This window comes from Anolis carolinensis, chromosome 1 (assembly GCF_035594765.1).
Source record: "Anolis carolinensis isolate JA03-04 chromosome 1, rAnoCar3.1.pri, whole genome shotgun sequence".
NCBI lineage: Eukaryota > Metazoa > Chordata > Lepidosauria > Squamata > Dactyloidae > Anolis > Anolis carolinensis.
The window spans coordinates 347,130,211-347,152,840 of record NC_085841.1 but is presented as its reverse complement, the minus strand read 5'-3'; the positions used below and the strand labels follow the sequence as shown (position 1 = coordinate 347,152,840).

The 22,630-nt window shown below is 36.6% G+C and overlaps 1 protein-coding gene across 7 annotated transcripts in view; it reads right to left on the bottom strand.

The window, feature by feature from the left end:
• The window catches only part of eml1 (EMAP like 1), a 149,666-nt gene that overhangs the window by 22,501 nt on the left and 104,535 nt on the right, over positions 1 to 22,630 (bottom strand). For 2 of the 7 annotated variants that reach the window (XM_062968464.1, XM_062968462.1), the window contains exons 2-10: positions 21,246 to 21,428; positions 19,412 to 19,544; positions 13,518 to 13,565; positions 11,634 to 11,768; positions 10,334 to 10,362; positions 8,799 to 8,825; positions 5,016 to 5,145; positions 2,645 to 2,794; positions 379 to 448 (exon numbers count right to left, since the gene is read on the bottom strand). In XM_062968464.1, coding sequence (XP_062824534.1) covers positions 379 to 448; positions 2,645 to 2,794; positions 5,016 to 5,145; positions 8,799 to 8,825; positions 10,334 to 10,362; positions 11,634 to 11,768; positions 13,518 to 13,565; positions 19,412 to 19,544; positions 21,246 to 21,428 — 905 coding nt within the window. The remainder of the gene's footprint in view (positions 1 to 378; positions 449 to 2,644; positions 2,795 to 5,015; positions 5,146 to 8,798; positions 8,826 to 10,333; positions 10,363 to 11,633; positions 11,769 to 13,517; positions 13,566 to 19,411; positions 19,545 to 21,245; positions 21,429 to 22,630) is intronic. The other 5 variants (XM_062968461.1, XM_062968468.1, XM_062968463.1 and 2 more) reach the window with 3 other exon arrangements.

Below are 22,630 nucleotides of genomic sequence, written 5' to 3'. Positions count from 1 at the left end.
AACCTTAGGCTATCCCAAATTTATACTCTCATGTATCTAGCAGGCTATGCTCTATAAAGCATTCATATCAAAGCTGCATTTGTAAGTAAAGCAAATAGATTTTTATGCTGTATCCAACAACTGCACTATTTTAGGCGGCAACTAGAACTTGGGACCAGGAAGCATCTTTATCCTCATACATATGTTCCCATTAAGACTACTTGTCATCCTATCATTTTTAACTCTTAGATGTCATTAACATTTGGGTTCTTTACAACATATAGTTCAATGGATTTAAATTTTAACACAACTGCTCTTTATTAGTACAACATTAATACATGAAAAATCCATCACATTTCTATGTAGGAAATCATGAGCCTGAGCAATAGGCTGACTTACTTTTCCATCCTTAGATGTTCCTGCAACCTGGCCAGTTGCTATGGTGATCCTGTCAGGATGGACAGCTAGGCTGCAAAGAAAAAAGAAAACATCTTTGTCATATAACGTATTTTCAGATACTGTCTATAATGTCATTTTTAAGAACTCACAAATTTTGGACACTATATTTACTGAAGCTTTTGCTGGAATGCACATGGGGAAAAATGCCCATTACATTTTTTTACTCTTCCTTATCTGACATTATAGACTAGTTTGCAACCCACAGTGTTTAAATACAATTTATTTTCTTATCCTAAAAACAATTTGAATTTGAAAATTAATCCTTCATACCAAATCTCAAATTCTTACCAATGCCTGACAGTGTCTCCCAACACAAAGCAAACATAGCATTAAGAGAGTAAACTGTTGAAGACTAAATGTACAGCCGTAATAGTACTTTTATTCTGTTTCCTGCACTCATGCATAGAGGGCAGTGAGAATAGAAACTGGATAATGGGGTGAGAGTCAAAAATGAGATGGTTCAAATCTCATTTTAGCCAAGGCCTTACTAGATTTTATTAAGGAAGTTCTTTTTAGTTCAGTTACTTATCCGAATTGTATGGAGCATGTTGTAGTAGGGGTTAACATTTGTTTAGGAAAAAAAATAAAAAACTGAATCAAATGGGGCCATTTGGTTTAACTTTTATGTAGCCAAATAAATGTCATGAATAATGAATATATACCAAACAAGTAAGAATGGGGGCATTTTTGTTATCCTGTTTCTACAGAGGAATTACACTGTGAAAGTTAAAGTATTGATAAATCCAAATGCTACAGATTCCTGCTGAAGAGGTCCAGTAATTCAATGCAGCATTGCCAAGGTTTCACTTAGTAAGCCTGTTGCCATAAAAGCAAGGATATTTCCCACTGTTTCCAGGGGCTGCTGTCTAGGATGACAAGTGGTCTTAACAGGAACATATGACTGGTATTTGGGTCACGGCTTCTGAAACCCTGTGTTGGCATTATCAGCATCTGGATTGGTGGCTCAACACCAAAGATAGATCAGCGCCAATCACAATTCTTGAGAGCCCTCTTCCAGTTCCCCAGACGTGTGCCATCCTGTGTCTTGCTATTAGAAACTGGGGAAATCTGCCTATCAACAAGAGCTGGGTGGTGGGCCCTTACATATTGGATTAAGGTCAGGGTTTTCAGAATGGGCTCAGGTTTGATTTACCATCTAGCCCAGGATGATTACACTAGAAACTGGTTTAAGCTTAACTCTAAAAAAGCCTCCTCACTGGCCTCTCTTCCTCCCTCTTATCTCATCTGGGTTATGACATGGCACTTAAACCTATCAAACGAACACTGTGGGACATTGCCCTCTGTGAGCTGCATATATTATGCTGGACCTTTTCATGAAGCAAATTATCTTAAGAACTTGACTATGGCCAAATATCGCTGCCTATTCTGCAAAGCAAGGTGCAACATGTTCCCATCTGAAGTGCTTTGAGGTAGATATGCAGGAGCCCCATACAATGCAAGACTTTGCCCTTATAATAACCGTGATGTTGAATGTATATATTACATCTTATTGCCCTACAGCTTTTACAAACAGGCTCAGCCATATATTATTAACCCACTATTTATTTATTTATTTCAGACATTTGTATCCTGTTCTTCTCACCCCCGCCCGGGGGGGGGGGGGGGAAACGGGACGGGACGACTCCTCAGAGCCACCTCACAACCATCAGTCATCAGATGCCAGAAACACAACCGTTACAGGCACTTACAATTAAAAACAAAATAAAACATTAATTTAAAACATCAATTTAAAAAGTTGAACAATTCAAATCAAAATCCAGGGTCTGTTCATTATCAGTCAATTGACACTATTGAGAAACCTTCCCAGAAGATAAGCCCAATTCCAAGTAAAGTTTTTATTAGGAAAACAATTTCCCCAGGTGACCTTGGCTATTACCAAGTTTTTCTCTGAAGTAGCCAGGATAAGACAACTTCCAGTGTAAGACACAGGTTGAAATTTGCCTTGCATATATTTCCAGTGTTTTTACCCATGTTCATATGCATCTAGAATCACAATCATTTATGAAGTTGCTGTGCACTTTTTCTGCTGAGCAAACTGGGTCTTTCAACCGTAATAAAAATTGATGATTATGATGTCATTGCTCTTACAGTTTATTTAAAACAGAATATGTTATAAGATACAAATACTGCTCGTTATTTCATTTGTTTTTCTACTAGTTTCCAAGGTATCAATCTTAAAACTTACCACTTCACATCATCATTGTGACCAGTATAATGCCTCTGAAGTTGCTCTTCAACATTGTACAAAACAACAACAGATGCAATGAAATATACAGTTTCACCCGTTGGTAGGAGATAGAGATTACTGCGACAGTCACGACCCCTATAGCCATATCTGGAAACTTTGTTAAATCGTTAACTGTTAAAAATTTAAAGTGACATTCAATGTGAAACTTTTGGATCTGTACAATTCACACATTATAGAGGTCTCCAGATTCTTGGGAGTGTTGTTCACTAGTTTATTTCTCAGGAATCACTGATATCATCTGCAACAAATCCTGGATAGAGACTTTGTCTGCTGCCCTATCTCCAGATTGACTATCAAAGATAGGGTGTGGACCATTTCTCCCACCCCAAATTAGCAGGTGTGCAGATAGGCCAACTGGAAAGGCTCTAGTTTCCCGTAAGAGCCTGGAGATTTCCCAATATTTGTGGACTAACTAAAAAGGAATGTGTGTGTGTTGCCATTCTCAGAACTACAAGACTGCTGAGTATTCCTCCATTTCAGTACTTTCAAAACATATACTTTGCTATTCTTCCTCCTCATGCTGTCTGATGTAACAATTCACCAATTTTTTGTTTTGAAATATTTGAGGATTCCACATAGGAAGACTAAAAGAATACAAAACTAGTATTTCAAGTGAATCTGCAAACAAACAAAGGTATCATCTGGCTGGAGGAGATCTCCAGTAGGTCAGCCAATATGTCCCTCTGCCTCATTTTACTAGGATTGATTTCATTATTGCTGGTTCTGGATGATTGCTTTCATTATCTTAGTGTTAGCTAGCCAGATGGAAACAAGATTGCAGAGGGGATGCACTGGGTATTTTTAAAACAGTTATTCAGAACCTCATTCTGCTACCAAAGTACAAATCCTGGGTAGATCTAATGAAATAATGGGAGCTAATCAAGCTATAAAATTGTATTTTATCTATGATATATTTTCTTCCACTAAACATGATGCAATAGTATGTTCTTTGACAAGATATTGTATTGTTGTTGGCAAGGAAGACCTGGCCTAGGTCTGCTCATATTTTGCTCTAATCAGCATGAAATAAGATCCAAACGATCAAAAAGCTTAGTGCCTAAACTGCAGTTGCTTTCTACAGCTGCTTTCCATATTATGTTTTCATATTCATAATTTGTACAATGAACAACAGAAAACCAGATAATGTTTGAATACGCCCCTTTCTGCAATTATGAGAACAGTCAGACAATATATTTAAGTAGATGTTTGTATTACTGATCCACTTCCCTACATACCCTAAAAGAATATAAAAACGAAATGCAAAACACTGAAAACAGAATACAGGCACCTAAAAAAGAAAGGATGACTATTTCAAATCAGGTATGTTTCCATTGCTCACCTACCTTTACAGATATAGATGCAAGTGATCCAGCTTTCAGCACATTTGACTTTTAGTAGGCTAAGAATAGTTATTTCTGGGGCCAGTTTATGCATGCTATAAGACCTATTGTACTACTGCAAGATACTTGCTTAGCCATACAGATCAATCATGATTCAAAGTACAACTGGTAATAGAGAATAGGAAATGAAAGTATTAGTTGGGTTGTGGGAATATGAATCACCAACAGAGATACAGATGAAGTGAACTTCAAAAGTTTCAGAACTTTTATTAAAAATGAAATCCTTTTGCTTTGTAAAGCAGCTTAAAGTTTTATGTGTTTGGAGTAGGGAATGGGAATTATATGATCCTCTTTATGTTATTCACCTGTAACTCTCAGCATTGATATAGTTAACCCGGCACTATATGGATTTGAGCTGTGCCAAAGAAACTCACACATTTAAGTAAAGAACCTCTAAAAACAAATAAAAGTGCAAAACCAGCATTATTCTTTCTAATCGGAATGTGTCAAGTATTGACCGCACTTGAACAAATATAACCAAAATGAATGGCGTAAAAGCCATAATACTTTTTATAATAATTGTATGTCTTTTAAAAATTATAGAGCTGCTATAAATACCCTTTGATATGTCAGCAGAAGAGCAAACTTGTTTAAGTACATTATAATTAGTAACCATAGCGCCCTACATTTCTCCAATGTGTCTAATTTAATTGTCTGATAGTTCACTTGTTTGAAACATAAACCTTGAGGCCACACTTAATTGAAACCTTCCTGGGTCTGCTTAATAATAGAAATATGTAGAGCAGAAGTTCCATGTCATTAATACTCATTTGGTTGTTTTATTGGTAAAATGGTACTAGTTCTCCAAAGTATATTTCTTGCTTAACAAACCTTCCAATTATATAGTTTTAAAAGAACAAGAAATAAGCAGTGGTTAGTTTAACTAGAGACTATTTTAAAAAGGATACACCCATTCCAATTTAAGCCTCTTGGTCGGTAGTTCTGCTTTTGCTTCCAGATTGTAAGATTCCACTTGGTCTTTGGGCATGTACATGGTAACAGGACGTCCACGTAGAAACATTTTAACATATCCTTCCTCTACAAAAGGGGCAGAAATATAAAGGTTTACAAGCACAGTAACAGTCACAAATTCCATTCTTCTTCCAACCCAACCCAGTAGTATTTTGCCTAATGACATCTTAAAATTATATTAGGAGGAATGGGCTTTCTTCCACCAACAAAAGCCTCATATAATCAATTACGTACACACAAAGTCCCCTTCTGCTTCAGTTTTCCTTAGAAAAGTAAAATAACCCACGCAGTCAAGTGATAATGAATTCCACATATTGGAAAGAGAAAGTATAACATTCTGGATGAAAGTATAGCTCTACCCAACAGAAGAAAGATCCCAAAGATTACAATTAACACAGAAATGCTACTCAAAATTCTTTTATTTAGTTAGATTGGTTATTTACATATCTGGGTATTAGTATCTGAAACTGTCACCACTGATTGTATGTTAGTGTAAATATAAACTTTATATTTTATGTATATTATTAAAGACATACTGAAAACATAATGACAAGATGTTAGGACACGTACTGTGGTGATATACATGCAAAATAAAGTAAAATAGCTAGACTTTGAAACATAAAGAGTAACAAATGATAACACAGAGAAAAGAAATACACAAAAGAATTACAGATTGGAATTATGCTGACAAGATTTAAGTAAGCATGCTTAACACCAGAAATACCCTAGCTGGTATTGTTATAACTGAGATACACGAGGTAGATGAACTTTAACTTAATAGCAGATCTGAAAGTACTGACTTGGGGACTTCATGGGGCTTAAAAAACTAGGTGATCTAGGAAATGGCATTATATTCTGGCTAGAACTTTTGGGAAATGGCAATGCCAAAGGAGGTATCTTGCGAACAGCTGGTGAGGCCTTTCGAGAGTCAGAACTTCCTGCCTTCTGCAGCTCCATCGGCAGATCAAGGGATCCAGCCTTGTTTTCCTCCGAATGAAGCAGTTTTGGAGTCAATGACATCAGTAGAGTTACTGGATGAAATAATTGTGGGTATAGAAAAAATGGAAGGGCAGAAGTCATAACATTAAGAAAATCAGTAGGAAAGTATCATTAAGGATTTTCAAGCACCATTAAATAAAAGCCACTGTTTTAAAGGCGGAAGTTAAAACATGGCTTTATTTTAATGAATAATGTTACAGAATGTATCGTTTTGATCAGTGCAGCTTTCATCAGAATTCACTGAACACCAGTATCATGCTATAGGTTTATCAGATGGTAACAGTTTAACAGTTGCTGCAGAGATTAATGTTATTCTATCTGTATTGACAAGTTTTCCGCAACAACTGTATTTGTTAAATGTTTTTAAACATGTCTATTTATGCCTTATTATAAATTTGGTTTCATAGGTTATTGCTATATGTATGGGTGACTTGTATTGTCTTTAAAATGTTGTGAGCCCCTTTGGATCCCATTTAGGGAGAAAAGCAGGATACAAATAAAGTTTTATTATTATATTATTTGTTATAGCAAACCTAGCACTACCAACTGCATCTAAATGAAAATATGTATTTTACACTTGATACAATTGTTAGAGATATTTAAAAACATGAAAAGTTTACTAGCCTAATTAGCACAGTGAAGACCCCACATGGATAATGAAATTTGTGGATGCTCAATTCTACTATATACAATGGCCTAATAAAATGCTGCCCCTTATATACAATGGAAAAAAACAAACTTTTTTTTTGAAGCTTTGAAAAAGTTTTTTGGAGTTATACTGGAGGACCAAGAGATTCTCATAGAGCTGTGGTGGAAGATCTAGAAATGTCTAAAAAGATATGTTCTCTCAGTTTATAAAAATAGTACTTTTACATTCATATTTAGTTTTTTTCATGGGGGTCCCTTTACTTTAACTATAGTTAATGTGAAAGGTTGAGTGTATCTCTCCACCCCCCTCTCTCTTACAAGTGTTACTTCTTAAAAGATCCATATGATTTCAAGAACTGACTTCAAGATTCATCTCTATTACCTATAGTTCTTCAGAAATGTCATATACTCATTTATAATTGAACACATATGCACTAAATGCATCCAGCACTGAAAGGCAACTGCCTTTCAAAATATTGCCAAATTCACATACTAAAAATTACCTCCAAATAAAGCTTTGTAAAAGCATTAGATGGATTTGGCAGGTGCTTTCCCACAGAGCACTGCAAATTACACTGGCATAAACATTTAATGGGCAATGTGTGCCTCTCCAGGTGGTAAATGAATGCAGCTACCAAAACCCCTCACCAACAGATGTGGTTGTTAAAGCTGTTGGGCATTGCAGTCCAACAACATTTTGAGGGCCATAATTTTTTCATCCTTAGGACCAAAATGTTGACTTGTGTACACTCTGTTCTGGAGAACCCATAATTTGCTGAATCATATGCTAATGTTATATACAGTATTAGTTCTTTTCTAGGTCAATATCCAGAATTACCATCCATGCCACTTTTTGATATCAGGTATGTGAAACCAGATTAATAAATGGCTTCTGCTGTGTGTGTGTGTGTGTGTGTGTGCGTGTGTGTGTTTTAACACTGTTCTGGTAGGCTGATCTGAACAATGGCATGCACTAATCACTTTGAACAGAAACGCAGAAACGTTACACATATATTCAAAGACAAAGAAAGAATGACACACGACAAGTGTTTTAGAATAACAGAATTCAATAAAGGTATCAGTTTAAGGAGGTGAAGTCACTGAATACAAGGATAAAGGATAATGATTAAAGCAACCTTAGTGAACCTGAGTGCAGTATTCTAATAACATGGTAATAACAGCTTGCAACCAGCACTCAGGAGATAGTACTGCATGCTGTTAGAATAAAGCCCTCAGGTTACTTCCAAAAGAGGCTGCAGTGTTAAATTTACATGTGATTTGTTTAACAATTTGTTCTCCAATAATAGAACTATAAATAACTTCTCAGATTAAAGTTTAAACACATAAAACTAAATTGCAGCAGATGAATGAGAAAGAAATTAGGAATAAATCATTTTCTAAACAAATACAAATCTATTTAATCTAAAAAATCATAAAAGAAATTAATTGTGCAAAGATTACAGCAGCATGGTTATAGGTTAGTTATTAAGAAGCACTCCGAACACTGTACATTCACTAATCCTAATTTGAAAATAACACAATGTATTAAGAGCATTGAATTATCTGTTAGCCACTGCAATTTGCTTCTTGCCAACTCAGGTTAAGTCTATGATCTACTAGAGACAATTTAAGAAGTGAACAAGCACTGCAATACCATTCTAGAACAAAATGCTTCTTTAAATACACATTAGAGGCTACCTGAACAAACTATGTAGAGCAGCAGCTATCACAGGGCTTGTCAGCCAAATTGCCAAGCAACTATTAGCACACAATGAGACATTCATGTGTTGCCATATAGCTCTCTTAACATTTCCGTTTTTCATGGCCATTCATTTGACCAGGTCTACAAAAATAAATAAATAAAAAATCTAAGGAAAAAATCATTAGCAATATATTCTACAGGCACAGAACCCTGTAGATGCCCTGGAAAAACTGTGATCAGAAGAAGATGAACTTGTTTAATACTGTTCCACCATAGGGAACATGTTGCCTTTGTAGGGACCAAACTCCTTTGGCCCTGTTAATAGGCTTGCTTAGAGAGCTATGAGGTTTCAGAAGCAAGGCCTACCTACCTTTGCAATGTGTCACACGGCGCTTCCCTTGTGGTTACAGAGACAGAGATAGAAGTGCTAGATAAAGATGCATTCAAGAACAGTCAGGGTCACCTAAATCCCTGTGCTAAGGATACCCCAGCTATATTCTTTTACATACCATTCAGGTAATGCCATTGTTTGCTCACACAAGCACTATGAAACATTCCCATGTATGTACTAACATGGACAATGTGCGAACCGGATTATCCTAGGTTAGCCGCCATGTAAAACAGCCCATGTTAACTCTAATTTAGATGCCAAAGTACAACTGGTGCTGCTAGCATACTATACCAAGCAGTTACTTTCCAGTTAAGATTTATATTTTTCTTTCAAGGAGGCCAGATGAAGACCAGGCATCTTAAATAACTCTAATTCATAGGGACACCATAATTCCAAACCGATTAGACAGTAAATAACAACAAAAAGGTTCATACGTAACACTCAGAAATTTTTATAAAACCAGGTTTGCAAGCCAGATTCAAAATATATTTCCAATACTTGAGTTTTTTTGAGTCCCTCAGCAAAGCATGACACCTTGTAAAACACAGTACTGGTTGAATATCTCTTATCCAAAATGAATTTTGGATTTGTGACCAGAAGAGTTTTGGATTTGGAGATATTTGTGTATATATAATGATATACCATAGAGATCTAAATACAAAATTCATTTATGTTTCATATAAACATAAATACACATGGCCTGAAGGTAATTTTATACATAATTTTTAAAAATAATATTTGATGTTATGTCTAAATTATCTCATACCAACGACTTCAATTGTAGGATGAAAGTCAAAATTGTTGGATGATTGCCCACGTGATGTGTACTGCTGGGACACTCAGAATTGCCAATTTACATATTTGTATTGCAAAGGGAAAATGAAGACTTCTCCCCATGGGAACTTTAAAAAAAAATAATGGTGGATAAAGGACCAACATAATTGATCTTTTAGAAATACATTCCTTGTACAGTTGACTGAGAATGACGAGGGAAATTGAGAATGAAGAATTAACCGAGAATGAAGACGCATCAGTAACAAAAAAATCTGCTTAGGGAAAACTATATACTTTTTCACCATTCCTTCAAACAGCTCAGAGACCATAAACTAAGATGATCTTCTCCCACTACTACCTTTCTCCCACTACCAAATAGAATTACATCAAGTACCAAGTCATTCATTCATTTTTTACACCTAAAATCCCAAAATAATTAATGACCCTGTAAATTCCTTTAAAATAAGGAGTTAAAATTTTAAAAAATACAAGTGCAGCTCTATAAACTTACAAGTCCAATATATTTAAAAGGCGTATCACTATGTTTAACTGTATCACTGTTTGTTAATTGCTATAAAGCAGACTAATTCTTGATATAGAAACCACTTGTCAGCTCTGTTGACTAGTTATCTCTATAGAAAGCTTAGATTCTTGAAAACTCTCACACCCATGATTACAAAAAGATTAGAATATTCCCCAAACATTTTTGTATGCAACAATAGAGAAATCAAAACAATTACCTGCACTGAACATAGGTTCCTTAGGCTTGCTGTGAAAATAATAAAGAAAGAGCTTTTTAAAAAGTTTGATCATCTTAACATTCCTCCCATGCTCTCCTTTCTTTGATTACCTACATCTACTTGACAAAAAATTACTTCTGACTCCTTATTCTTCTTTGCATCTCCTATTCACCATGCTGTCAAGTCAGGTCACTTATTCTTACATAAAACTGTAGGGTGCATTTGTCTCTTCTTCTAGTCTTGTCAGCTCTTTCATGCTCCTGTGTTTCCCAGTCTTGTTACTACTGTCTTTACTCATTTTTCTGCATCACATCATAGTCACTTCTTTTCCATCAAAATGTCTGCTGCAAAAAATATGACACTGCTTCTCATTAAGTCTATGTGATGCCCCTCCTCAGCCCCAAGCATAATTTTCCACCGTCTTCTGTATCTATTGTAAGTTCTTTGTCCTCATCTGTAATGTTCTACATGGCCTCACCTGATATAACCTTTGTTCTTATTTTAAATTACAGTCTCCACTGCTGAGACATCTTTCAGACAAATAAATAGTGTCATATATGCTTCTTTCCTCTTTGTAATTCTTTTTCAAAATTCACCCTTTTCCTTTTCTTATGCATGTTTTCCATTGAGATTAAATGGAATTAACTTCCAAATGAGTGTAAACATAACTGTTGTCTAATTAGGTGTCTTTAATTTGAGAGTAGGAGTGTACCAGAATCTTAGATATTCAAAACAAGGAGTTGTGCAAGCATTCTGAAAAACGATTTGCTTGATCACACAACTCTATCTTTAAGAGAGAAAAAGCAGTGTGTATGTGTGTGTATGTATATGTGTATGTGTGTGTATATGTATGTGTGTGTGTGTGTGTATGATTTCTGGTTAATGAAGACACTGAACACATCATTTCCAATCAGAAGGGAAGGTCTTTCTGATAGTCTTTCTAGGTTCACTAGAACTTTTCACAATTGCTATTGCTTTTCCCAAGGTAAGACTTTTTAATCCAAGGAGAGAGTAATGAGCAAGAAGAGCAGGAATTGATATAGGCTTGTTCCTATGCCTGACACAACTGGGATAGATTCTTTGGGTTTCTCTATCCGAAATTCTTGCACCATCCTCATCTGTCACTGCATTCATTGCATGTATTACTGGTTAGCCTCAAATTGTAACTTTTCCTACTTATTTCTCTCTCTTTGGGCGGGGGGGGGGGCAGATCTGCCTTTTGTTTGTATCCATCTGGAAAGTGTACATGGAATTCAACTTCATTTTAGTAAGAGAAACTGCAAAATATAGCTAATCTTACCTTTCACTGTTCTTTTTACCACTTGATGAACTGCTTGTAGATCCAGCTCGATTGCGGCTACCTTTGGAATCTCCATAGCTTTCTCTTCGACCTCCAGGAGACATTCGTTCAGTTGAGTTGGTTCTTTTGACAGTGCTAACAAAAAAACAAAGACATTCATTTATGCATATTATGTATTATTCTGAGCCAACAAATCAGTCTCTCCAGAGTACAAATAGTTATCTATTTTGAGCTGATTTTTCTAACCCATCTTTGGAAAGATAGAGGAACATGCAGAAGTGTTTATACAGCATTTTTCTCCCTGAAGATTCTAGAACCTGTAAATTAAATCCTTGCTGTTTTGGGAAAAAGAAGTTGCAAAAGGGATCTAAAGCACTGCCCACATTCTTTCATGTTAAGCTGCTTGACTACTGAAGTGTACAGCTGGGAGTGAAGTCAGTGATAAAAGCAGCAAAAATGCTTAACTGGAACTTTCTTATAAAGTTCCACCTACATTTAGAATTTCTCCATTTAATTTTTCATAATATTCTTAGTCCAAATAGATGTCTTCAACAAATCCACTCACCAATAGTTGAGGGGAAATATCATCTTTTGGCCTTTTGGCAACCAAGGATGCCCAGCAAGGAAAAGCACCTTACCAGCAACTGAATATGGCTATCCAAACTCCTGTGGATTCTTGGCACAAAGTCTATGTTTTCTCATTCTGAATGGCATCTCCAAGATTTTCTTCCCTCTCTCTGCTTTATAGGAATGCTACCAATTTGTTTGAAGCAGTGGGGGGCAGGAAAGAGTGGGAGCATTGCCACACCAGTCACTTCTTTCTAGTCTTTCCCCCTTGTTCATGTGTGCAGCTGCTTCCCACATGGGGTGTCTTTTGCTCTCGTCTCCAGCAAAACCCTCCCTCCTTGAACACGTCACCGACAACAACTAAAGATCCACAGGAATGACAGCTGCTCCAATTCGCACCCTAAGAATATACAGTATTCCTTTCAAATATCACTCTCTCCAAGTTCCTTTCCTGTCACCTTCCAGCTGTAGACATTTTTTTAAAATGAAGGTGTGTTTTATTAATTGAGGAATGAGAGCAGGCAGTTTCAAAGCACCCTTTAATTTCCCTTGTTTTGTCCTCCAGGCTCAATTAAGGAACAATTTTTAAAATACTGATTCAGAAAAAGAAAAAAGGTCATAAAAGGGAACTCCTGCAGGGAAGAAAGAAAAACGTGTAATGGATTTTATTGGAAGAGAGAGAAATACTGTCTCCTAGATTTTTTTTAATCCTGGTTTTGAAAACATAAGGAAAATAAGGGGAAATAGTCAAATTTTCTGAAAGAGATATTTTAAGTTTAGTTCATTAAACTACAACTCCCATGATTCCATAGCACTGAGCTGTGGCAGCTAATGGGATATTAAACTGCATTAATTCTGCAGTGTAGATTCTCTCTAAGATTCAGTTAGACAGGGAATTTTCCAAAATTAGTTCTTCTGAGTAAATTCAAAGGCATACTGAAGACTCCGACTGGACCATGCATTTTCTCTTAGTAACGACATGCATCTAGGACTTGTGTGAAAAGTAGCTAAAATATTCTAGGAAACCTGCAAACAAGACAACAGGTAAGATCCTATTTTAAGAATACAAGCTACAACATAGTCTGATCATTCATGAACAAAGGCATATGGATTATCAAAGAATCTTTAACAAGAAGCAGGAAAGGTTAGTGATAGACACAGAAGAAATAATGTTAATATGTCCTAAAAGTAAATGTTATTTCACTTCCTAAAATAAATGTTAAGGAGCTGGTTAGGATTACATACTATTAATACAGCAAGATGCTTATTTCATCATGAATTATAGGACACAGACACCAATAAGTAAGAATCCCTCACCTTAAAGCAGTTTTTTTCAGTTTGCATGCATTGAGAAGATTCACAGACCTGCTTAATCCATGAATGAGAAGTGCATAAACAAAGCAGAATAAAAGTGAATGCAGTAAAATAAGAATGTAAAGACAAAGAACATCTATAAAAGTTACAGTACAAGACATAAACATTTCATGCAATCAGCATATTATGTGAAACAGGATTAAGGAACTTATTTTACAGTTCCTCGATCAAGTACTTTGGCAAGTCAAGCTAATTATTTGCTAAGAGCTCTACAAAAAGTTTGCAAAGCACTTTCATACATAACTTTAAACAAAGTATGTAGACATCTCAAGTTGTTTTTGTTTTAAAAACTTTTTAAAAATGAAAACAAACAGTTGTGGTGAACAGAAGACAAACAGGAAATACAATAGAAGAGTAGCAATATGATGTGGAGAGTATAAATTATAAATTGCACAGAAAGAGACACACAGCATGAGTAATGTATAATGATTTGCAGTGCCAGACATATCAACTATCTTAACAGTATATCAGGCAAAAAATGAAACCAACACTCCCCAATCATTGTAGATATTAAAACACAGGTTACTAAAAACAATGACATGAAAATGTGGCAATGTTATGCAGAAGCAAATTTTTTTTGAAAAAAAGCTCTTAATAGCACACAAGGAAAGGAATTATGATCATTTCACAACCAGGGAAACTCTGTCCCACCTTGAGTTACTATTCCTGCATAATCAGTACAATCCACACCAAGGTGAAATCACAATTATAATGCAACTCCTTTTCACTTGGACAATAAGAAGATGGATGACAATGAAGTATTGCATTGATAATATTGGCCCAAAGATGTCAATGGGACTTTTCCTTTTGGAAGTACCCAGGAAATTATTTCGACTGTAAGGTCCTTCTTATATATATTTGTGGGTGTGTGTGTGTGTCATCAGTGACTTGAGAAACTGCAAATCGCTTCTGGTGTGAGAGAATTGGTCATTCTGCAAGGACGTTGCCCAGGGGATGTTTGATGTTTTTACCATCCTGTGGGAGGTTTTTCTCATGTCATAGAGCTGACAGACAGGAACTCATCCAGCTCCTCGGATTCGAACTGCCAACCTGTCGGTCAGCAGTCCTGCTGCCACAAGGGTTTAACCCATTGCGCCACTGGGGGCTCCTACCTTCTTAAAATAATCACCTATTTCATATCGACAATTGGGTTCCCCTTCTCCGATAACATTCCAAAATCTGAATATTTTTCAGCTAGCTGCCCACTTGGGCTTTTGGGGAACAGAAGCTAGCCACATATGTAGCACCCACTGAGTTTTTCCTCAAGCAGCCCTGGTAAGGGGGGGGGGGGGGAGAGAGGCGGAGTGTACTCCTCTGTACAAAGCAATGCCTAAGATACTCCCACATTTGCCTTCTGCCTAGCCAATTGCAGTGTGCAGCAGGGTGAGCACCCAGAAAACAGGCCCCAAAGGTGAGCACAGAGCAACTACATTGGATGCCACCTGTATCCATCCCAAAGAGAATGGAAAACACTTAGTGGGAAGCATTTTCCCCTCCCGTTCTGGCTACTTTGCTCAAAGAGCAGAAAGTGTGCTGACCATCAAGGAAGTGTCTGAGGTACAAGCTTTTTACATGGGTCTTGTGTAAGTAGAGTCCTCTCCACTCCTCTCTTCTCCTTCCCCCATCAGGGCTGTGGGTTCTGGACATGTTAGTAGCCCCTTTCCCTCGATCTCCCATGTACTATGTATATGCAAATACAGATATTCCAAAATCTTTAAAAAAAATAAGATGTTGGCCACGTTTTAAAACTTGTATCTAATTCTTGATATCAACCTGTAGTCTTACCTTTTTCCTTTTACTTTCTTTTGTTTCTTTAGCCCAGCCTGGCTAATATTCTCCCTTACTATAGGAGAATATTGGCCAATCTGGGTTAAAGAAACAAATGGAAACTCCAGAGACAGAGAGGGACAGATGAAGAAGATTTAGGTCACACATGGATTTATATGGAGATGGAAGACTCACATCACAGATCTCCTGAAATTGAATATGCTTGAGACAACAAGGTCATTATGATTTTATTCTCTCCACACACTGGCCAAATTGAGTAAAAAGCACAATCATCCAAATTTGTCCCTCTCCCCCTTCAATCTCCACAGACTAGCATAAGAGCTTCATCTCCACAATTCGACCCCACATCACTGAGAAATGCTTGTGGGTAAACTTCAGCTTTTTGATTTACTCTTTCCACATGGCTGACACCATAATAAACAGTTGTCACATTTTATACTTGATCTTATTTGATGTATGGGCCATTTGTAATCAATACATCTTTAAGTAAGAATTAAAGAGCTTTAAATATAAAATTTGGGAACTATTTCATTTGCATTTCTTTTAAATCCAGTGCATGTTTCTCACCAGATAACATTTCGGGTCCCTAAGGAAAGCATCTGTACTACTTCAAATTCAAATGAACAATATCTGCCTAGAGCTGCTGAATTACAAATTACAGAAACTGCTATTAAAATTGTCAGGGATGTGCTAGTTCAAACGCAGATTAACAATATTTCCCTGGAGCCACCAAATTTAGAACTACAGAAAGTTCCATTAAAATGGAAGCATCTTATGTTTCTGTGAAAGTCAATGATTCAGAATCACTTATGCATGCCAGTGTATCGTCAAATATGACTGGAGCTTGTTCTGAGCTGGAACAATGTTCTACCTAGTTCAGTTTGGTTTGCAATATCCGTCAGTACTTCTTTTACCTTTCAGATAAGAATACTTCTCAGTCCTACCTATCAAAGTCTGAATTTGTGGCCTTTTTCTTCTGACTACTGAGATATGGCCCAATCCCAAATCTTGTGACAGACCAGACTGAATATACAGTGGTATATTTTTTCAGTGCATAAAGAAACTATGGCAGTTGGACCATCTTCAGCCTAGTTGCATGTATTTATGTAAGCTAGGTCATAAACTGTACAATGTATATAACTGCATTGATTTCACTGTATGTACAACCAGCAAGGATTTACAGTTAGTTCTAGGTTTTCACCCTATGGTTCAATCTGCAACATGAAGTTCTCTAAGATTGAAATAGTTTCTCAGAGGAAAATTATATACAATACTCCTAATTCATATATTATCTCACATCAACTGCTTTGGAGACAAACTAGAAAAGCTAGAAGTTCAGTGAAGTCTGTTTGTAAAGACCTAATAAACAACTTAAGAAGATTAAGAGGCCGATTTATCTCACACTAGTGCCTAAACCCCTTAACTGAGCAGAAGTTCATTTCTGGAGTTTTTTTGGGAAGGAGGGAGGATAAGGCCTCTCCTCAAACTCTAGAGCAGTCTTTCTCAAACTGTGCTCCTTCAGGTGTTTTGGACTTCGGCTCCCAGAAATCCCAGCCATCTTACCAGCTGTTAGGAATTGTGGGAGATGAAGTCCAAAACATCTGGAGGATAATAGTTTGAGAAATTCTGCTCTAGAAGATAGTCACTGTTCCTTTCAGGAATAGCTATTCTGATTCATGATCAAAAGACAAAAGAGTAGGGGCAGAGGGGCCCATACCAATGGCCATGAGAATACCTGCAGCTTGTTAGGGACATGATTCCAATCCTCCTCTGTAGTATTTGTGAAGATTAGCATCATTCATTTCCTTTTCCTATTACAATAGGAAGTTACACAAAGAAATATTTTGAAAAAACGATGTCTCTATGTACTGATGTCATATGTAACTTCATGAATTTTTATCTTCTTGAAAACAGGTAGCTAACATATAAAATCATGAAATATAATAACAATTAAAAACATATTTGAAAAGTTCTAAGTAAAGATCGAATGGAGATGGGTTTTACACTAGTGATAACAATACCCCCTGTACAGAGTGCCTCACTCCTAATATGAAAGATATTTTGAAAGCTCATGTTATATCTGTATGCCCGGTGCCAGCCACCCAGATAAACTGAACATTGTCTGAGAGCCAACGCTCGACTGTCTTTCCAGTATGTCCCATCAGCACAAGATTGATGCAAATGAATCTTGCTAAATTGTAACAGTCACACTAGAACTCAGATAAGTATGGAAGCTACCGAGAACATAATTTTACTATTCTTAAAGATTGATGAAACAATGGTCTAAGTGGATCTAGTAGTAAGACTTTTCATGCTTTCAAAGAAACATTTTGCTCACAATTCTCTCACTTTTCCAGTCACAGAAAACAGGGATATTATTATGAACAAAGATGTTTATTATTTATATTTATTATTATTACAATACTTATATCCCGCCCTTCTCACCCAACAGGGGACTCAGGGCGGCTTACAATAAAACAGACATATAAAAACAGTACAATACACTATAAATCAGTTAAAAAATTAACTTACATATAACATTCATAAAATGCATTTATAAAATATAGATAGGCGTGTACAAGTTTAAAAGACTGGGTCTGTCAATTGAGTTCCAGTATACATAATAGTAATTAATGCTGCTGATTCTTATTCGAAAGCCTGGCCCCACAACCAAGTTTTTACCTTCCTACGGAAGGATAGGAGGGAGGGAGCCTGTCTGACTTCAATGGGGAGGGCGTTCCATAGGCGGGGAGCCACTACTGAAAAGGCCCTGTCTCTCGTCCCCGCCAGCCGCACCTGTGAGGCTGACGGGACCGCGAGCAGGGCCTCATCCGACGATCTTAAGCTTCGAGGTGGGTCATAGCGGGAGACACGTTCGGACAGATAAGCTGATGTTATCTTCGCAAAATCTTTGAAAATTCAATATAAGAAAATCTGAATAAATAATCATATACAGCTTTGTTCATTTCCCCTAACTGATGCATTTTGGACATATGCTTTTTATATCCTTAGAGCCCCATAGTTCTAATTTATTTGAGGGGAGGGGGCATTTTAAAATTAAATTTTCAAGGGTGGGTAAAGTTCAGTGGGCAGTACAGTCCACCAAGATTCTGCATGTAGTTCTCATGCTCTTGGTAACTGCCCAGCCCTTATAAGATCTGATGTCCATGGTAAGTACATTCTATGAATACTTTACTCCCATTCTCAGAGGGGGAAAAATAATGACAAAGTGATTTGGCAAATGAGATCAAGGAATTGTGTAGTCACTTGCCATTCAAAGGCATGACTCATCGTGAAAGAACCACAGATGAAGACACTGGGCAGAGGCTAGACAAGCAAACAACAAATATAGAACCAGCTATTTTAAAAGAAAAAGACAAAGTAAGAACACAAGCCTAAATCCCATTTTTAGCCCCAAGTTACAACCATTGAGTACAATGGAATTTGCCAAGGTCCACTACTGCAATTAGTTAAGACTAGTAAGTTAATTTTGGATGAGAATCTGAAAGGCAGTCGTAAATATTAAGATAGAAACGAGTATGGTTTTAACTGCATTTGTTTGGAGAGGAATCACTGATTGCTTGTCATGCCTGCAAATGTATTTTTAAAATTAAGGCAAAAGAAGAGATCATATCTGTTTACAATTTAGCTGCAGAATCAAATGAAAGGGCACTACAGCTGTACTGTAATACACTTAAAGCAAATGGTTTTTTCTGTTAATTTGATATGAAAACTCATTTTCATAATAGATTACAAAACCTCTAAGTAAACATTTTCTGCTTCTAACTTCAAATTACAGACGCAAGAAAATAACAGCCTTAATTTCGTACTGCTTTAGGATTTCCTGCAACAACATTAATCCTGGCTAATTCATCTAGCGTGAATAACTTAAAAGATATTTCAACAGTATTTCCAATTGTAACATGGCTTAATTATCTGTAAATTTATCTTAAAAATAATATCCAGACAGCGAAAATACTCAAAGGAGCAATTTCAGAACTGAAAGCAGAGACTATACACAGACCACTAGAGAGATAGATATTTATTACCTTTTTGCTGCTGGTGATACAATTTCTTTCCTTGTTCCTGATGGTGAAGGTAGAGAGCCACTGGGTTTCTTTGGTAAAACAGTTCCATTATTAACAGTAGTCTTTAAAGGCAGTGTTTGTACTAGGGGTCTTGCTGTAAAACAAAGATAAAATAGATATCCAAAATTACAAAGTAATGGATAATGTCTGCTAAGCAAAACCAAGGAAGGTTTGCAGTTTTACATTTTTTGCAGTTTTACATTTATCTTTTAATTGATTAATTATATTATTAATCATATTACTTCAGCCTGCAATCACTGCAACAAGTCATGTGTTTAAAAATGGATTCTTAAACTGCAATGAAAAGTAACACTTGAGATGTAGCATATATATTTGTGTGCAAGTCAAAAAATTGTTGACAAAAATTACCCCCCCCCCCCCCATAAATTAGGTTGACTTGTACATGTTTCAGAAAGGGAACCCAGAATGAAGGCAGTGACAAGAAACACTCCCATTCCATTCCCCCCCCCCTCCGGCCCCCGGTCCAAACTACAGTAAGAAAGGCGTCTCTTGTTTCTTCCTTGCCTTTTTTTCAGACTGAGTAGAATTCACCAGTGGGGTACCCCTTTGGGTCACGTGAGGTGAGGTGGAGCGGTTGCAGCCATTTTTAACAAGGCCCTTCTGCATAAGCTTCTCTGCAGAGAAGTTGTAAGCTTCTATTAAAAATGGCCATAAGGGTCTCAGCAGAGTAGTTTATGTAGAAACACCTTATTAAAAATGGCCACTCACTGTGCACAACCTCAAGCGCCCAAAATGGCTTTCCCATGTTGCTGATGAACTCTGCTCAGGCCAGGAAAGGTGGTAAGAAAGGAGGGAAGCAATAAGAATAGGTACCGCTCCGGAAGGAAGGTAGCGGCACTCCAGCCACATGACCTTGGAGGTGTCTATGGACAATGCCAGCTCTTTGGTTTAGAAATGGAGTCAGACATGACTAGACTTAATGTCAGGGGACTACCTTTACCTTTACCTTATAATTCATAGCAGAAAGAAAAGGTTCAATTTTGGCAATGTTATAAAGAAAAAACTGTCACAACTTTGCTACAGTCTCAGTGTGAGGAACAAAGGATAAAGAAGAGTATAAAATAAAGCCAAGACTTCCTTCACAAGATAAGTGGGAACATCCATTTTTGTAGGTGTGGATATACCCCAGTCTTGCCTGTCTTAATGGTACCAACATGTTGCAGTCTCAACACTTGCTTAAGTCTTACACTAATTTATAGATTAAATCCTATTACAGTTATAAGCAAAGAAAATACAAGACAGAGCAAAAGGTTGCAAATAAACTATTAAAAGATTTGTAAAATAGTTTTATAGATTGTTTGATTAAAACTAATGATTTTAAAATATTTTTTACAAGATATCCTGATGGCAGGGGATGACCATCATTTGGGGGGGGGGGGAGATAAGTGCCCATGTAGTTTCTTTCCTGTCATCCCACAGTTTCTGCAATGGGCTGGATTACAGGCTCATCAATCAAGATATATGCTTGTCAATGTGTGGATCTTGGACCCATATGATTGAATCAGCTGACTGTACAGCGGCAACCAATAAGGTTCTGGCCTTTTTGACCCATACAAGTACTATGTCTGGTATCTTGGTCTTGCAGAATGGGTTCAGCCCTCAAAATGCAATTTATTTTTACAACTGCACTGTATTGTGCCATTTTACATTTTATTATTATTTTTCCTTCCCTTTGTTTACAAATGTTTATAAATACATTTTACACTGTACCTGCCCTTTTTGGTTGTTTTACTGTAAAGGGTCTTACATTGATAGAAAAATTTGGAACCAATACCTTTGGTAGGTCCTTTCTTGTTCTGCATGGCCTGTTGCTCCTCTGTAATATTCAAGCGCCTAACTACATCTGCCAGAGCTGACTTGAGCAGCTGGATGTCATCTTCCTGCATCTGAACACGTTGCTCCAGTGAAGCAATGCGATCCGTCACCTCCATGCTGCTTGCGGCAGAGGCACTGTCATCTATAAACAGTATTTTTTTAAAAAATAATTTTACATTGTAAATATGAAAAGGTAAAAAGAATCAGAAATAGAGAATCCCCTTATTCACTTTACTTTAAATAATTTGTGTTTTTTAATTTTATGAATGTTAGGATTACACATTGGCAGATTATTAGGAAAAAAAAGTCAAATTAAAATCTAGATCTGTGGAAAGCCACATTATAAAACAAAAACGAAACACATTATAAAACAAAAACAAAACACAAGTTCAGTCTATTTCAGTTGACTGAACTTTTGTTTTCTATATATATAAAAGGGTGATGGCATCAAGGCGACCCACAAAACAACAAAACTACAGGCCCTCCAACCTCGAAATTTGACAACACAACCCATCATCCACGCCTCTAGGTTGATACAACAAAAAGAAAAGAAAAATAAAGTCCTAATTTGAGAGAGAGGAATAATTGCTTTTATCCAATTGCTGCCAGTTAGAAGGCTAAGCTCCTCTAACTTGGTCTCCTAGCAACCCAATAAAAATAATAATAAAAAACACTAAAAATTAATACAATAAAATACTATAATAACAGAAAATAACTAAAAATAATACAAGAAAATAATGAAATATAATAAATAAAAATATAACTTACAATAAAATTAATAAAAAATGCAAATAACGTCAAATAAAAATTACACAACAATTTTTAACCAATACCACCACCACTTTGCCACAGCAACGCGTGGCCGGGCACAGCTAGTTGTTTTATAAAGTAGTTTAAAATTATAACCATTCATTGATCAAGAATACTCTATGAACCAGAGTCTACTTCAAAAGAAGACTTAAATGCATCTATACACACAATCAATTCAGAAATTCATCTTGCTATTTCTCCCAAACTATACATCATCCCCAGCCAACTTGGCATCAAACAAAGGGCATGAGGCTTAGAAAGGCTGATATAAAGTTTTAAGTTAACAGAAATGAAGGAGCGGAAGATAGGCAAATTGCTGAAATTCCAGGGAGTAAGCAAGACAGTCCCTTTGTTCCAGAGGATCTTTTGGCCCACAACTTCTATTAATGTCAGCCAGGTGTTCAATTGTCAGGAAGGTTGGGAATTGTAGGCCAAAGCTTCTGAGAGCACCAGTGGCAGAGTCTACAGCTTCTACCACAATTGCCAAACTTTCTCCTTCCTGTAGTGCACTCTAAAACTCTGGTGCACAGTCTT